Source organism: Microtus ochrogaster, unplaced genomic scaffold (genome assembly GCF_000317375.1).
Source record: "Microtus ochrogaster isolate Prairie Vole_2 unplaced genomic scaffold, MicOch1.0 UNK41, whole genome shotgun sequence".
In the NCBI taxonomy this organism is placed as follows: Eukaryota; Metazoa; Chordata; class Mammalia; order Rodentia; family Cricetidae; genus Microtus; species Microtus ochrogaster.
Genome location: NW_004949139.1, coordinates 2970337 through 2987710, shown reverse-complemented (window position 1 = coordinate 2987710; position 17374 = coordinate 2970337). Strand labels below are relative to the sequence as shown.

Here is a 17374-nt window from a genome sequence, read left to right as displayed (position 1 = left end):
CTATGTTCATAGCAGTATTATTTGTCATTGACAGGTTTTGAATTTCAATCATAATGAGATGAGAAGTCACTGAAAATTGCTGTCATGGATATGATACATAAAGAATTGCCTTTGGGAGGAAACGGGAGGTTATTGTAATAATCCAGGAAATTCTGGTTGGGATCAAAGGGTAATAAAGCAGCATAGGTAAATGATTATATCTTCCAAGTAAACATGATGAATTTAGTTGAAAAGTTGACATTAAGAAGTTTGCATGTCATTATGGAGGAATATTGTTCTTTATCAAGCCATGTACAAGAATCTCTATGGCTCCTAGAAGGAAAACTGAAGGTGAAGGAAGCAGAGAGGATAGAAGGAATGGAGAATGTCCTAAGCCCCTACATTATTCCTTTAGTTCAACATGGAATTAATTTCTAATTCATGTATAACTAACTGCTTTGTAATAACCATGACTTGGAAAATATATCTAAGCAATTGAAAGAAGTCTTTCTCACCTGTCTGTGAGGAATGGGAGGGCCCATTCAGCTTGTGACATTACATGCAGGTGAAAACATGTTCTGTAAAGGTGTGGTGCCTTAAGTCCTGCCTGTGGCTCAGAATCACCTTGACAGACCCTATTCAGTTCAGCTTCCAAACCAGACCTGCCATAAACACATGACTAGGTGGGCAGACAGTTCTCTACCCTGATAGAAGGGTGTGGACTATCTTAAGGGAGGAGGCTAAAGTCTCTCTTGTTCATATGCCATCACTCTTTCTTTTCTTTCATAAGCTTTGGATTCACTTAGAAGATGAAAGTGTTTTATGGTATTCCTGGGTAGTTTCTAGACAATTTCTGTCAGTTTCTGAAAAAGCAGTTATTTCTGTAACAGTATTAAGATGATTTGGATTTATTTAAAGTTTCTTTTGCAATCAGTCACACTCACACTCAGGGTTTTTCCAAATGATATACTATTGCAATAGATTAAACACATGTGTAATACTTGACCTTTCTTCCATCTTTCTTCTACTGAATTGGAAAATTAACGCAATTTGTTAAAAAAAAGTTCAATAGCCTCTTTTCAATAAATTATTTTAGTTTCATTTTGTTGTTTTATCTTTCTGAAAGATGCCATGTGTGTTAATATGAATTTATTATCATTATCATGATTTTCACAAACTCACTAATCCATTTTTAGTGTAAGTTTCAATTTTCAATAATCATTCCCATGATTCCCTTCTACAGGGTGAAAGAGAAAAAATAAGCCAAGGAAATACATTTATAATAAGCAGAAAAGCACACTCTCCAGTGCTTTGAGCACTCTAGCTCCAGGAATTGTGAGTACGCTGATGCTCTGCAGAAATAATTACAGCTACAGCTGTTGAGAGTAGGGTATTATTTTGATGAACACAAATGCTTAGAATGTTTTCTGACAGTGGCCAGTGTTGGAAACATGGCTATGGACTGTGTTGAGTGCATGTTGAGATGCGATGCTGTTTGTTTCAAGAAGGAAGGAAGGGTCCATGAACCCTAAAATGCAGGTGATTTCTAGAACCTGGGAAAGGTGAGGAAAGATACTATTTTCAGTGGCCTCAGAAAGAAATATGAGCTTGTCTACTTTTGATTTTAACCTTGTAAGACTCATGCGAGTATTTTGAACTAAGTGACTAACGGACGAAAGCATGTCTATTGTATTAACCGTTTAATGGATGATGTTTTGTTATGCAGTAAGAGACAACAAATATAGCATGGCAGAGTTCACGACAAGGAGAGGCTAAGGTGTAAACTAACTAGATGTGAGGTGCATTTATGCTGCTGTGCAGAAGAGCAAGACAGACAGTGTTAACATAGAGAAGAGAAGAACATCCATAAGTGATATGAATGACTGTGTGGAGACCTGCCATTGTGGTATAAATTATTGAGAACTATTTTAAGATTTAAAATTAAGACTAATTTTGAGTATGAACTAAGAACATAGCAATGGGCATCACTGAGTGAAGAAGCACATTAGAGATGCCCCTCAGTAAAGGAGGTCTTCATAGTTTGATAACTGAACCATGTATACAAGCTTACTTCCATATCTACACACAAGTGTTGTTGTTGTCTTCCAAAAGGGACCCATGCCAATTTTTATTAGTAACTGGTAAGCAGCACACCAGCCTCATATTTCAAGATTTCTCTAGGATACTATACTTAATATTCAGTCACCCAAGACAAATTCTCAAAAAGAATTTAGACCCATCATCTAAACTTCTAGCATATTTGAAAAGTTTGTGTGAGTTCATAACAAAATTGTGGCCTCAGCACCCTAGTTAGAATTTCATGACAAGCTTAACACCTAGCTTTCCTTCCAACTGAACTTTCAAGTACAGAATCAACCTTTTAATGATTCCTTAAAATAGTTCTTATTTTCATGAAAAACGTTAATAAATAAGTTTTGATGAAGGAGTATATTGGTACCAAATTCTGTGACCTGTAGAAATCTAATTTTAAGAACTACATTTTATGTGAAAGGCACAAATACTGTGACATAAAAGACCAAACAGTAACACCACAGGGTTAAAAATGATTTCTTAGGCACTTTCTGGAATGTGTCAAACAAAGTTACATGTTTATTTTATAACAACAAAAATGAGAACAAACCAACAACAGCAAAAACTGCATCCTTCTGCTCTCTCTACCATCCTGGAACTAACACTTCATAGCAGGAGTATTGAGTAATCTCCTTGTCTCTTCCAGATTCAATTTATCTTGAACATGGTTCAGACATGTTGCTGTCCTTCAGCCCAAAAGACTTTCAAATGTATCTAGGTTCAACTCTTTTTAGATACTCCTAAATTCCTATCTGTTATTTAACCTAAAACTCACTCAGTGTTTGCCAAATTAATACTATGTGCTCTGCTAATTTGTTTTCCTTTATGGCACAAATATTATGCACTACAGAAATATTTTATAAATATTAACTGAACAATAAATGTCTACTAAAATCTTAAAAATTCTTTAAAGACTGATTTAATAGTTCAATCACATAAATGTTTTTATTTAAACTCCTTTTCAAATGTTAGTTAAGCCTCTCTAAATCATACTGTATCTCTCCATGGTTTCCTCTACCCTTATTCAAAATATTCACAACTCCACATTCTATACTTCACAGAACTTCGGTGTCCTGCTCGGATCCCTAACTAGATTATAACCACTATGACACTGAGTACCAGTAAGTACCTACTGGCAGATAATGTATTGCAAATTCTATCTTATACATAAGTTAACCATCTTTCCCAAGACCTTCTCCCTAATTTGCCGAGTCTTTATGCAGTACACAATGGGGTTCACCAATGGTGGCACCAATAAGAACATATCTGCAATAAGGATTACAATTAGGGGGCTTTTGTGCTTGGCAAAGCGATGGATGGCAGCCAGAGTGATGATGGGCACATAGAAGATGAGCACAGCACAGATGTGGGAGACGCAGGTATTTAGAGCCTTGAGCCTTTCTGCCAGAGATGCAATGCTGAGTACTGTCTTCAAGATCAGCAGGTAATATACAACAATCAAGGCAAAGTCCAGCATGGTACAGAGAGCCACAAAGAAGCCATAGATGAAATTGACCTTGTTATCAGAGCAGGCCAGTTTCATGACATCCTGATGAAGGCAGTATGAATGAGAGAGGAGATTCTTCTGACAGTATTTCAATCGCCTTAGAGTGAAAGGAAACGGAAGCACTAAAGCTGTGCTCCTGAAGGCTAACATTAGTCCCATCTTAGCAACTCTGCCGCCAGTGAGGATAGAACTGTATCTTAAGGGATTGTGAATGGCAAGAAAGCGGTCCAAAGACATAATTAGAAGCACAGAGGATTCCATGACAGTGAACCCATGGATAAAGAATTCTTGAGCAAAGCAGGCGTTGGGTGAGATTCCCATAGCATTGAGAAAAAAGATCCTAAACATGGTAGGAAGGGAAGAGAAGGACAAGCCCATATCAGAGACAGCCAACATGGTAAGGAAATAATACATGGGCTCATGAAGGGAAGACTCTGTCTTGATGACAAAAATAATAATGCAGTTACCCATGATGGCAATGAGGTACATGAGGAAGATGGGGATGGAGATCCACGTGTGAGCATATTCCAGTCCTGGGATCCCAATTAAAAGAAAATGCTTGACTTCAGAGTTGTTAAGAACAGACATGTGGATGTGGGGGACTAGAAGCTCGTTAACTATATCTGAAACCATGTGAGAAAAAAAAGCAATCATTCTTTTAGGTGATATTCAGTTTTACAGAAATGAGTTCTATACGTTGCATTAAAGCTTATGCATATTTAGCATATGCAGCTAGAGCGTTCTTCCAAAGTTACTGTAAGTCCTTCATGTTTTAATCCTCCAATGCAACAAAATCACAACTTTTCTAAATTGCTGGCAATTCAACTGGTTTTTTTATATCAGTTTAAAATATTTCCAGAATCCTTTGCACTGCTTTCCCCACACAACCTTAAATAATTTCCATGTTAGCTTTACAACAAATCCCTGAATTTCACAGAAGAAAATCTGAAACAATAGTCTACTAAAATGCTCATTCATCACTGAAAATAGTTTGGAAAGCAATAACTGCTAGAAAGCAAGTTTAAGTAATTAATGTCTTACTCTTAAGAGGTAAGTTTTCATTATGCACATAATATATGTGAATAAATACATTAGGAACTTTATAAAAATAAAAATAAGAAAGTGGTTCAAGCATAATTGTCACAGCTTTAATTGATATTAATTTATTTATTCTATCTAACTGATCTAACCCTCATTTTATATCAGTAAATTTTATCTAATCTCTTTAGATTTTTATGTTATATATATTTGTGAAGAATCAAAGACACATCTAAATTTATAACATTACAACTATTTTTAAATATTAACATTGTTTACACACTGGTTTCATATACATATATATATATATATATATAATAAAACAGTGAGGGAGAACCAAGGAAAGGCCAGAGCAACAAGGACGGGTTAATTAACCTTCATTTAATAATACTTCAGGACTACTATAGAATAATTTTACAGCCCCCAAACACTAGATTAAGAGGCATTGGTATCTGGGACTGTGAGAACAAATGAGATCATCAAAGATAGAAAAAATGAACAAAACACAAATTTGAATCTCACAGAACCTTGGGAGCTGCAATATTTTTGAGAGTGTCCTATATTAGAAACAGAGAGTTGGAAGATTAGTTTAATGGATGTTGTAGGTTCCCAGGAAGACAGAATGTTTGAGAAGAATAATACGTAATCAAGCATTTCCCAGAGCACTTAGAATGTCTATAGTTTAGTTAAGAAACAAGAGCTCAAATGATTTGCATGAATATCTGGACATAAAGCTCAGCCAGTCAGCTTAACTCTATAAATCTAAGACACCCCATGTACTATTCTGTACCTTGAATATTGCACATAAGAATTTCTACTCAGAGGTATTTTAGCAGTGTGATGTGGTCTCTAACACAATGCAGATAATAATCAATTGCAGTTATTTTCACAAACATTCCAAAAAAAAATGACTAGCCTTTCTTTATTACATTACATATTTGACCGATCAGATGCTGTTGTTTTCATTGACCATAAGGGTTACTTTCATTTAAAATTTTATCAAGTAAATGAGATGTTATGAGTGTCAGAATATTGATAAATAGCCTGGTAATTGACCTTGCTACTTGACCATCAGATCATCCAACACACACACACACTCACATGCATACATGCACACTGATACACATAAACACATGTGCACACAAGTATAAACTCACAAATCACACAATACACTTATTCACACAAATATCCCTACACACACAGACATAGGCCAAAGTTGCTTCCTCTTGTTCCATAATTATTTATCCAGATATAAGGTGCTAAACAAAGCCTTAATTTTTAGTTTTCAATGGAATAATTGGCTCCTTGTCCTTACCAGAACTGGAAGCTCCCTTCTCTGAAAGATAAGAGCAAGAGCCTTTGCTTTGTCCTTGGCCTTATCTAGATCAGTACCTCCTGTTTGTTCTGGAGTAGAGGCCACTGGGAACACAGGGAAGTCCTGGGGAACCAGCCAGTGCACTTATGAAGAACATGGTGGGTTGCAGGTTAACTCCTTGGTTTCCAGGTTTCAGGAGGAACTAAGGAGAGGTTAACAACAACTGGATGGTTACATATATGAAAGGTAAGCAGTGGGAATTAAAATGACATTCACATAGCTCCCTTGTCACCTAATATTTATCCTTTCTTGTTCTTCTTTCTTTATGTCATAGTGCACCTACATGTGCATTTGCTTAATGTAGACAACCTATCTCTTTCTCTCTCAGTCACACACACACACACACACACACACACACACACACACACTGTAGAGCAGGATCCATATATGAGGGAGAATATGGGGTTTTCTTCTTTCTGAGACGTATGACCTCACTTAATATAGATCCTAAGTTCATAGTTTTCCTATAAATTATGTAGCTTCGTCTTTCTTCAGAGTTGTGTAATATTCCATTTTACATATGTGCCACATACTCTTTTTATTTATTTTTTAATGTGAAAGCATTGGCTGAACCATACCCTCATCCACGTTTTGGTGATTTTTCTTGTAAATTCCAAAGTAACTGCTGCATAGTCATGATACATACTGATTTCCTGATATCTTGAAATACTATAAAATGACAACTATTTTAAATAAATTTGGTTTTGTAACCAGTTTTTGGGCATGTTGGTATTACCGATGAGATGCATCGTTTATCATTTTTATTCTCTTGTCTTTGGTTGTTTTGCCCTTTCATTCTCTCTCCCTCCCTCCCACCCTCCCTCCCTTCCTCTCTCCTTCCCTCTGGACAGGGTCTCACTCTGCACCCAGGTTGGCCTTGTACTCATGACCTCCCTGCTTTGGTTGCTGAGTGTAGGGATTATACGTATGTGCCAGCTTCAGCTGCCTCTTTTATGCTCCTTCAATATTTCAGATTTTTTATTTTTTTATTGATTTTATTGAACTACATAGTTTTCTCTTCTCCTCTCCCTTCCTTTCTCCCCCCCTTCAACACTTTCCCATGGTCCCCATACTCCCAATTTACTCAGATCTTGTCTTTTTATACTTCCCATGTAGATTAGGTCCATATAGGTTTCTCTTAGGGTCCTCATTGTTGTTTAGGTTCTCTGGGATTGTGATTTGTAGGATAAAGCAAAAGGACTACATTATTGGGAAGAGTTATAAAAGATGTAAAGAATATGGCATTTAAAAAATACCTGGAATTTTCATTAACTGATCCAAAATTCCTGTTATAAACTAAAAAGTTTTGTGGGTTTTTAATATTTTGTATTTCAAGTTACGATATAGTCAAGTGTACCTAATGAGCTAGAAATAGTTTTCAAATAATCAAAAGTATTCATATGTTAGTAGCAAAAGATCATGTGTGTGTATCTGTGTGATATATACATATACATGGTTCCATATTTGAACAAGATGAGAAGCTAACTAAAGATGATTGGGTCTCTCAAATAATTTTGTTTCCCATTCTACCTTTATTTATGATTATTCACTGCTATACGAAGTCAAAATATAACTAAGATAATTCAATACTTTGAAAAATTATACATAAATTAGAAGAAAATAATTGTCAACAAATTGTAATGTTTTGCTATTTAAGCTAAACTTGCAAATAATTTTTGTTCTAAAGATCAATTTTGACAAAGTTATTTTTAATGATTAAATATTCCTGGTTTTATTCCCCAAAGCAGTTTGCTGGAGTTATTATTGTTGGATATCTGAACATGACTGACACTCCTGGCTTACCTGGAGCAAAACCTTTTGCGCCTCTTCCTAGGCTACAATTCTCAATTGTTACTTAGTAGCTCTAAATATTCTCTAGTTACATCACAATACTTAGTTTCAACTTTTAATTTGTGTTTTGTCTTAAATAATTAGACAGGTCATATTTACTACTGTATCTCCAATGATTGGCTAAAATCATAATCAGATTGAGAAATAGACACATATGCAGAAAAGTTCTAATTCTTCACAAATTGTGGTGGGGATTAAACTGACAGTCTTTTGGGTGATGGATTTACCACCGACTATATTCTCAGACCTTACTTTTCTAAGGCTTCAGTACAGTGCATGCTCAGGATGACCTTGATTTCACTGTGTAGCTCAGGTCAGCCTCTAACTGTTATATCCTAATTTCTGAGTCTCTAATTCTACATCCTTATAGTAGGCCTGAACCACCACACTCATATTAGAAAATCCATACTGGCACAACTGAGAGACAGATTGATTAACCTTAAACTCAATGATTAATTTGCTCCTAAAAATAATTCAATTCTATTATACTATAGAGAAATGATATTGCCATAAAATAATCAAAAAAGAATGTTTATGCCTCTCTTAATCTTTTATCTGAGTTCAGAAATTCAAATCCTTATCAGGTAGACTATTTTTTCACTAAAAGAGTAAATAGACTTACTCTCAGTCTTTTTAAAGATTTTCTTCTCAGTCTTTTTATAGATTCCATACATTTCCTATCAAGCTTACAATATTAATTCTTTTAGAATTTGCCCAAGGAATTCTAAAACTGAATTTATGAAAGTATATCAGTGAATAAACAATAATAACAAATAGATGCTGGGTTTATGTGATGACATTTATTTATTTATTATTATTAATTTATTTATTTTTAAATGCTATTTTCTCATTTACATGCCTATCCCAGTCCCACTCCCTCCTCTCCTCCCACTCCTCCCACCTTCCCCACCCTGCTCCACCCCCATCCACTCCTCAGAGAGGGGAAGGCTTTCCGTGGGGAGTCAACAAAGTCTAGCACATCACCTTGATGCAAGACCAATGCCCTTCCCTCTACATTTAGGCCAAGCAAGGTATCCCTCCAAAGACAATGGGCTCCAAAGCCAGTTCAAGCACTAGGGATAAATCCTGGTCTCACACCCCCACAGTCTGCTGCAACCACACATCTGTCATCCACATTCAGAGGGCCTGGTTTGGTCCTATGCAGGTTTGCCCACTGTCAGTCCAGCTAAAATTTCTGTGTTTCCTTAATAAATCAATGAAGAAAACAAGCAGAAAACTTCAAACATTATTAAATAAATAAAGTTTAACACACTGAGAAATATCACAACATGATAGAAAATAGACTGGAAAGACATGACAGTCTAAGGCTAGTAAGTGTAGGTTTGATATTTCCTCACAAGGACACAAAATATCTTGAGATAACTAAATTTTATTTAGATTATGAACATAAACTGAGCTGGGTGGTGGTGGCACACGTCTTTCATCCCAGCACTTGGGAGGCAGAGGCAGGTGGATCTCTGTGAGTTCAAGGCCAACCTGGTCTACAGTGTGAGTTCCAGGATTCAGTGTGAGCATCTGAAAGAGGAGGAGTTTATCATTACTCCTGTTCTACAGTAAGAAGTTACAGCTTTAAAAATTGATCTAAAAAACTTTTTAAATACCTATGTTTCTAAAGTATTTAGTCTTTGAATCTAAGCCCAGAATTCATAAATCCAAAGTATGCAACTTTACAAAACACTATATTGGACTTTCAATAATTATGTCTCCTTCTAAAATTAAGATTTCAATTTCTAAGAGTCTAATGATATATAATGAGATATAATATCAGATACATGTTTGTGAGAACTTATTTAGAGAATGACTGAAGTATTGAAAGTAGCAACTAGTAACATAAATTTTGATTATATATTTGCCATACAGTATTAACTAAATGTTGTTCACTAAATTAAATGTTAGGGGTTAGGGATTACCTAAAGGTAAAGTCTTGATATCAAAGTTTTCACAGCCTTGTGGAAAGAGCATTAAATTAATAATTACATTTACTGATGGAATGTGGAAACTTTAAGTTCACATAAATGAGTAACAAATGACTTACTCTGATGGAACACGAACCTGCTGAAATAGCTAATGCACTTGAATGTGTTGCTTAAAGGTAACTAATACAAATAATTTCAGCCATGAGTAATGGGACTATTGTTTGGCAGTGGCTATCTGAAAAGATAGATACGGTGAGCTAAGCAAATCAGAGTCCCTCTCCACCAGTTTCTGCAGTGCTGTGGAGGACTCCAGAAAACTCAGACACCAGAGATTAGGACTGGTGCTCTTTCCTTTCCAAGGAATCAGGTGGCTCAGGTCAGACTATCTGTTGTTTTCCTGTGTTCAGACGTGGATTATTCTAGGTGGAAATAAAGTTTCCTAATTCCATAAGTGGAAGAAGATTTTAGAAAATTCTAATGTCTTCCCAACACCACACCAAAGGCTGTTTTATTACAAAAATTATCCTTAGTTAAGGTGATCTCAAGATGCCAGAATTAAGCAGGACTGCAGTCACTGTGTAACACTGCCGAGTCTAGAGCAGTGGGGGATGGAAATAGTCAGGCAGAAGGCAGCAAACACTTTCAAACAAAGGATAGTGTCTTGAAGCAGAGTCTGCACTGAAGAAGAGCTAGAGACTAAGAACCATCCTGACATGTCTAGGCCATGCAGCAGCAATGAAAGGCAGTATGTAACTTGATACATTATACTAAAGGGAAATATGTAAGCAATTTAAATAGGAAAGACATGGTCTTTGCTAAGAAAATTAAATGGGTTAACAAATGAAGAGTGCCCGTTCAAGGAAACAGGACTCTGATTTGAACTGAAAACAGCATTCAAGCCTTTTCTAGACTTTTTAATTATGTGTGTCTATGTCTGTGTCTTTGTACATATGAGTGACTTTTCCTCTAACCAGCAGGAGTGGGGGAAAAAAAACTTCCTCACTCCCTGGAGAATGCGAACCTCAGTGAGGAAAAAGAAGGGCTTACTTAGTAAAACACAAAAATATAAACATTGTCATTTGTTCTGCTCTAACTATTCCTGCTTTACAGTGAGATAGCAATTCTACCGAAAGGATTTTGAGTAGTCTTTAGTCACATTTTGTGTGTGTGTGTGTGTGTGTGTGTGTGTGTGTGTGTGTGTGTGTGCAAGCATACACGCATATGTGCCATGGTATTGACCCAGGTAAGAGAGCAATTTACGGGAGTCAGTTCTCTCCTCCCCAGGATTGGTCCAGGGGATCAAATCCAGGTCTTCAGACTTAAAAGCAAGTGTGTCTACTCATGGTGCCACCTCACGGGTTAGGAAAATATCATTCTGCACATGAGAGTCCATATAAGTATTTCAAACATCATCATTTTACACATTTGCTCATAAATTGACTTTGAAATGTGCTTTTTAAAACTCTCATAAACTCAAGGTTATATGGACTTTCTCCTGTAACTCAGTTGGGATTTGCTTATTAATCATAATACCTGGAGATAACACTTAACCAATTATCTTCCCTTTTAACCTTAATTCATGTACTAGAAAACTGTCTCCTTCTTTCCCACCTTTCTCTGAGGCTCCTCACACTATAGTCCCTTGAACTCTTGATTCGGAGTAGCCGGTATATAGCCCGTCGAATAACCTTGGTCTTCAAGCTGTAAATGATTGGATTCAGCACAGGAGGCAAGAGTAGATACATATTGGCCAAAACACTACAGATCACTCTGGGGGTAGAACTGAAGAGACGGTGTGCCAAAGACAGTGTGATCATTGGCACATAGAAAATGGTCACAGCACAGATGTGGCAGACACATGTGCTGAGAGCTTTCTGTTGCTTTTTGGGGGCCACAATGCTCAAAACAGTACGAAGGATCAAGATGTAGGAGAAAAGAATGAACAATAAATCAGTACCATTCAGGTAGAGCTGAAGAAACATTCCCCAAAAACTGCTGATCCAGGGATTGGTGTATGTGAATTTGATCACATCTGCATGGAAACAAAATGGGTGGGAAAGCTCTTGGCCTCCCTGGAAGGACACACTGTTCACAACTATAATAGAGGGAAACATGAAAACCACTTGTCTTATACAGATGATCAGTCCAATCACCAAGCTCATCGTGTCTGTGAGGAAAGTAGCATACTTCAGAGGGCTACAGATGGCTAGGTAGCGGTCAAAGGCCATAGCCACCAACACTGACGACTCCAGGAATGAGAAGCTATGCACAAAGAACATTTGAATGAGGCAAGTCTTAATGCTGATCTCCCGGGCATGAAACCAAAGAACGCCAAGGACAGTGGGAAGCGTTGTGATGGTCAGACCCAGGTCAACAACAGAGAGCATGGAGAGAAAATAGTACATGGGCTTGTGGAGACTCTGTTCAATGATAATAGCAAACAAGATAATACTGTTTCCCAAGAGTGCAATGGTGTAGAGACCACAAACAGGAATGGAAATCCAGACATGAGCAAGTTCCAGTCCAGGAAAGGCAGTAAGAAGAAAACTGGAAGAGGAGGATGTAGTGTTATTGAAGATCAGCATGACGAGTTGAAATATACTCTGAAAAGAAAAGCAATATTACTGTGTCATCAGATTCTTCTTGCAATTCCCCAAGCATTTATAGATCTTTCTCAAATAACACAACTATATTTTGCGTTTAGAATTCCCAAATCTCCATAATATGAATTAAAACCTCTAATCCAATTTCTACAGCACCTTGAACCATTCTTGCTAGAGTCTGGCCTTATTTTCTTGCCTCTGCTCCCTCTAGCTATAACTGTCACTCGAATTTTAGACTCCAAATATCTTCAAAAGCTCATGTGTTGAATTCTTGGTCCCAAGAACACACTGTTTGTAGTTGAGCTTTTGAAAATTGATTGAATCATAAAATGTCTGAAATCATGAGTGTATTAATCCACTTAGATCAATAAGATATAAAGAAGTTTAGGAAAATTTAGGTAATAAGATCTACTTGAAGGAAGGTAGTCACGAAGGATATGCCATGGAGGGATGCAGCTTGATTCCTGCCTCTTCCTCTCTTTCTCTGTCCCATCGTTGATATCAAATGAGCCATTTTTCTTCATCTTGGGCTTGTGTACTGCCTTGCCACAGATATAAGCAAACAAGTTAAGTATCATAGAAAGTGTCATATGACTAAATAAATCTTTCCCCTGCATAAATTATTTATCTTAGGTTCATTCTCACCTTATTTTCAAGATTAATCCTACCTTGAAATAAAATCTTATAGACATCTATCATGTAATGTAGACTATGAAATAGCAATAGCCATAATTGTAACCTGAAAGGACTTTGTGTTGAGTCGTTAAGCTGCCACTGAGGTTTTCTAGAGATAGCACTCGAATACAAGTGAAGCACCTCAGTGCCACACTGCTTTGGTGCATACAGCGTGATGCCCCTGATAGTGTATATTTTGAGATGTTGCCGTGCAGTTGAATCATTGGTTGCCCTTTCCTCTACTCTCCTAGTCTATTGCTAGTATCATCGACTTTTTGTTTCAGTTCCTACAACTGAAACAATTACAGTAAGTCTTCCTTTGCCCACCTCTCCTGTTTGTAAGCTGTCCCCACTGCTCTCCGCTTCTGTTTCTCTGTGCGACTTTCCAGCCCCACTAAACCACCCAGCCTCTGTTCTCTCCTCCTTAGTACACCTTTGCACTGTTGTTTCTATGTCTTTCCTTTGAGATCCAGCGTGTGACTTTAAACTCACTTACTGCAAGTATACTGTTTTAAAGAGCCCTGTCAAGACTTGAACATTATTCTAGAAGCATTCTCATTTTCTCTACATGAACAACTAACCAGAAAAAAAGATTAGTGCTTTCTAATTGCATGCACAAGTCTCTATCTGACCAACCATACTAGAGGTAACATTGGCCCATACAAGGGACAGGAAACAATGACTTGGTTATGATCCACACTATTCTATTCTTTAGTAATCCAAAGGCTTAAATCACTGCCTCCAGCACTAACAGTGACAGACCCCAACCTCCGTGGTTCTCAGACACTACATAAAATTTCACTTGTCAATACTCTATATTTATTTCACAATCCACAACATACTTAGACAGCATCAGAGCATGCTAAACTGAAAATTCTCCTTTGCTACTAAAAACTGTACCACAATGCTTGGGCATTGGATTAAATTTTTAATTATAAGGCAGAAATGAAACTGAAAATTGGTATACGCAAGTGCCATTCTTTCAATCTGGAGTGTGAGTTTCTTGATACTTATGGCAGGTGTGTCTTACATCTTTCAGTGCTAGCTAGTGATACACAATATGGAACAACAGAAAGCTTTGATTAACAATACCAATTGCAGAATAATTATGCTTCTAGCTCATTTTCTCTTTCTTTATTGTCTCCCTGTACTCTGTCTTTTTGTCTCGATTTCTATGAGTATTTAACAATATCCCTCTGTTTCTTCAACCACATTTTCCATCTTCCAAGATTTTCTTGAGTTTTCTTTGATCTCCCTCCTCCCATCTCTAAGTCTTTCATTTTTTCCCTTCAATCCTTCCCCATATGCACACTCCACTTACCTGGTCACATCTCTTGAGTCTCTTCACATAGCAGAGATAAACCAGTTGCCAAGGAGGAGACTATATAGGGAGTCTCATAGAGTCACCAGACAGCAGTAATCTTGATTACTGAAGTACACTAGATGAAAACAAACAAGAGTGATGAGATCAATATGAAATGTTCCCCCCAAAGCACTCAGGCATAACTTAACACACAGCTTTCGGGCTCAAACAAACCCCATCTATCAAAGCTGAGAGCAAAGGCCTAGCCCTGGAGGCTGACTGTAATAAGTGTCTACAGAAACAGCCTGCCTGTGTCAGATAACTGCATCTATTTCTCTTCACCCAGCTCTGGGCTACAGATTATCAGCCAAAGAAGCACCCTAAATGTCAGAGATTAATTAGGACATGGTTGAAAAAGCAATCCCTCTCTTCTATGATGCTAATACACCTTTTGTCTAACAGGTTCTAATGCCTCACCAACAATTCCCTGATCCTTCCTCTAATACTGGAACACTTCCTGAGAATCCATAATACTCCACTCATACCCAATTTCTACTAAGTTTATAACTATAAGCAACTTAATATTTGATGAGTACAGAAACTATACTATACTTTTATATACATTGTTATATGCATTTGTCATCAACCTAGTGGGTTCAGAGGTATTCTTCATTTTGTCACATCAGAGGGAATTAAAGACCACAGAAGGTTTGAGTAACTTTATGTAAAAGCTAGCACATTACAGAGCAGGAATTTAAGTGCATACCTTATTACAAGGTTCTGGAGCTTACTCAATCAGCTTTGACACCCTCTTCATTAAACTGTTTTATCCACATCAAGTAAAGTTTCAATGCTTCATTCTCAATTGACCCATTCTTTAGATCTCCTGATTCCAGTTGCAAGAACACATTCAATTTAAGTCTTATTTTGACAAGGATTCAACTTTCTATAGCTGGCAATAAATTAATAATCTTTACAATAATTTTCCCTGGATTTTGCTTCTTTTAAACATTTTCATAGTTTCTTGCATGATAAATGCACAATAAAAAGTTGTATCACAATAAGTACCTAGAGATGAGTAATTTCACATATTACACATTAGGAAAAGTCCCAATTTGTGTGCAAAGACATGATTCCCCACAAATGCTGAGATTTCAAACAAGACTTAAAATGTTGATTCCAGAAAAGAAAGGAAATATATTTTAAAAAATCTGTCTCATCTGTCTGAATAAAGTGGCAGCTTTTTATATGCAAGCTACGATTGGATTGATGAAGGAATCAGGGAAACAGCACCTTTCACAATAGCCTCAAATAATATGAACTGTCTTGTTTATATTATACACTAAAAAACAAATGAAAGACTTGGATAAAAAACTTCCAGCCTTTAAAGAAAAGAGTTAAAAAGGATATCAGAAGATGGGAGTATCTCCCATGCTCATGGATCAGTAGGCCTACCCTAACAAAATCAGCACTTGGGAGGCAGAGGCAGAAGGATCTCTGTGAGTTCAGGGCCAGCCTGGTCTACAGAATGAATTCCAGGACAGGCTCCAACGCTACACAGAGAAACCTTGCCTCAAAAAAACAAAAACAAAAATAAAACCTCACAAAAATATCCTTTCTACCTAAAACAATCTACAAATTCAATACAATTACATCAAAATTCTAACAGAATTTATTCACAGATCTTGGAAGGATAATTCTCAGCTTCATATAGAAATTCAGAAAACACAGGATAACCAAACAAACCTGAATAACCAAAGACCTGAGGAAGATATCATCATCCCCAAACTGAGACTGCACTGAGGAACTATAGTAATAAAAAGGGTATGGCAGCGGCATAAGAACAAACACATCAAAGTGTGGAAATGCAGCTTCTAGCTCAGTGCATGCACTGTCCTTTGCTCATGCAATCTCTTTTAAACATTTTGTCCCTTGGTTATAACTCCTGCCACACCACAAGCTTTATAGTATCCATGGAAACAGATAAATGAAGACACTAGAAAACAAAGAGCCACATTCACAACTGAATGCAGCATGGTTATAATGGACTGACACCAGCTCAAATGTGGAATAGGTTTGACTGCATGGAAAAGACAGAGAGGGTGGAAACTACTCTATTAATATTCCACACCACAGTAGGATGGTTATAACTTAAAATAATAGTTTATCTGCTTTGTGAAAATCTGGAAGAGAGACAACTTAAAGCCTTCATACCAATTGTAAAGGGTTGCTGCTTCCAGCCCTTACCTAATCAGCATACACTAGGGCATGTGTTGAAGTAGCCCATTAAATCCGATTAGTGTGCCAATGAAGACATACGAATCAGATTCTGAAAACTGTTATATAGAAAAGGTAACTAAATTGGAGATGCTAATCTATTATTTTGACTTTCTTCAGAATCGTGTATGGAGCCTCCTGGGAACGTCTAATTGCTGTACCTAGTTTACCGTACCAAGGGCACCTTAGCGGCAGTGTTCCCTGTGTTCTTAGTTCCTATGGACAAGCAGGAGCCATGTGCACATATGCTTGACTGGACAATGATCGAGCAGTGGTCAGAGCCAGGTAAGATGTGAGGACCAGGTAGATCAAGCACATTGGGCAGAGACTGTTGAAAAGTGAGATGGAAGGAAGAGAAAGAACAGGGAACACAGAAAGGAGTGCGGAGGCAGGCGCGTCTTAGTAAAGGAATGCAAATCAAAGATCAGAGACGTTTAGATGATGGGTTTGGAGGAAGAAACACAAATTAAAGATCATGGTTCCGTGCTCCCCTATCCAGCCTTCTTTATCCCAATCATCCTGTTTCCATAAGTTCCCCCCATCCTCCCCTTCTCACTTTTCTCTCCCCATCTCCCCTTACCCCCAACCCACCCCTCCCCTAAGATCCCACTTTCCTCCCGGCAATTTTGTCTACTTCCCATAGGCAAGAGGACAACTATATGTTTTTCTTTGGGTTCACCTTCTTATTTAGCTTCTTTAGGTTCACCAATTGTAGACTCCGTGACCCTTATTTATGGC

At 37.3% G+C, this 17374-nt stretch overlaps 2 protein-coding genes across 2 annotated transcripts; both read right to left on the bottom strand.

Moving 5' to 3' along the window:
* Positions 1–3226: 3226 nt before the first annotated feature.
* Positions 3227–4165, bottom strand: LOC101980408 (olfactory receptor 51A7). Its single transcript, XM_005368843.1, has one exon. The coding sequence runs from the start codon at positions 4163–4165 to the stop codon at positions 3227–3229; it is 939 nt and encodes a 312-aa protein (XP_005368900.1).
* A 7190-nt stretch (positions 4166–11355) lies between these two features.
* Positions 11356–16198, bottom strand: LOC101980117 (olfactory receptor 51T1). The gene is made up of 2 exons (XM_005368842.3): positions 16106–16198; positions 11356–12381 (listed from the first exon to the last, which is right to left on the bottom strand). The coding sequence occupies exons 1-2, from the start codon at positions 16196–16198 to the stop codon at positions 11356–11358; spliced, it is 1119 nt and encodes a 372-aa protein (XP_005368899.3).
* Between the last annotated feature and the right edge of the window lie 1176 nt (positions 16199–17374).

Coding starts and splice junctions, on each gene's coding strand:
- LOC101980408 (XM_005368843.1), bottom strand. CDS start 4,165: ATGTCTGTTCTTAACAACTCTGAAGTCAAGCATTTTCTTTTAATTGGG.
- LOC101980117 (XM_005368842.3), bottom strand. CDS start 16,198: ATGCCGCTGCCATACCCTTTTTATTACTATAGTTCCTCAGTGCAGTCT. Junction 12,382..16,105: donor TCAGGTCTTTGGTTATTCAG/GTTTGTTTGGTT, acceptor TTTTCTTTTCAG/AGTATATTTCAACTCGTCAT.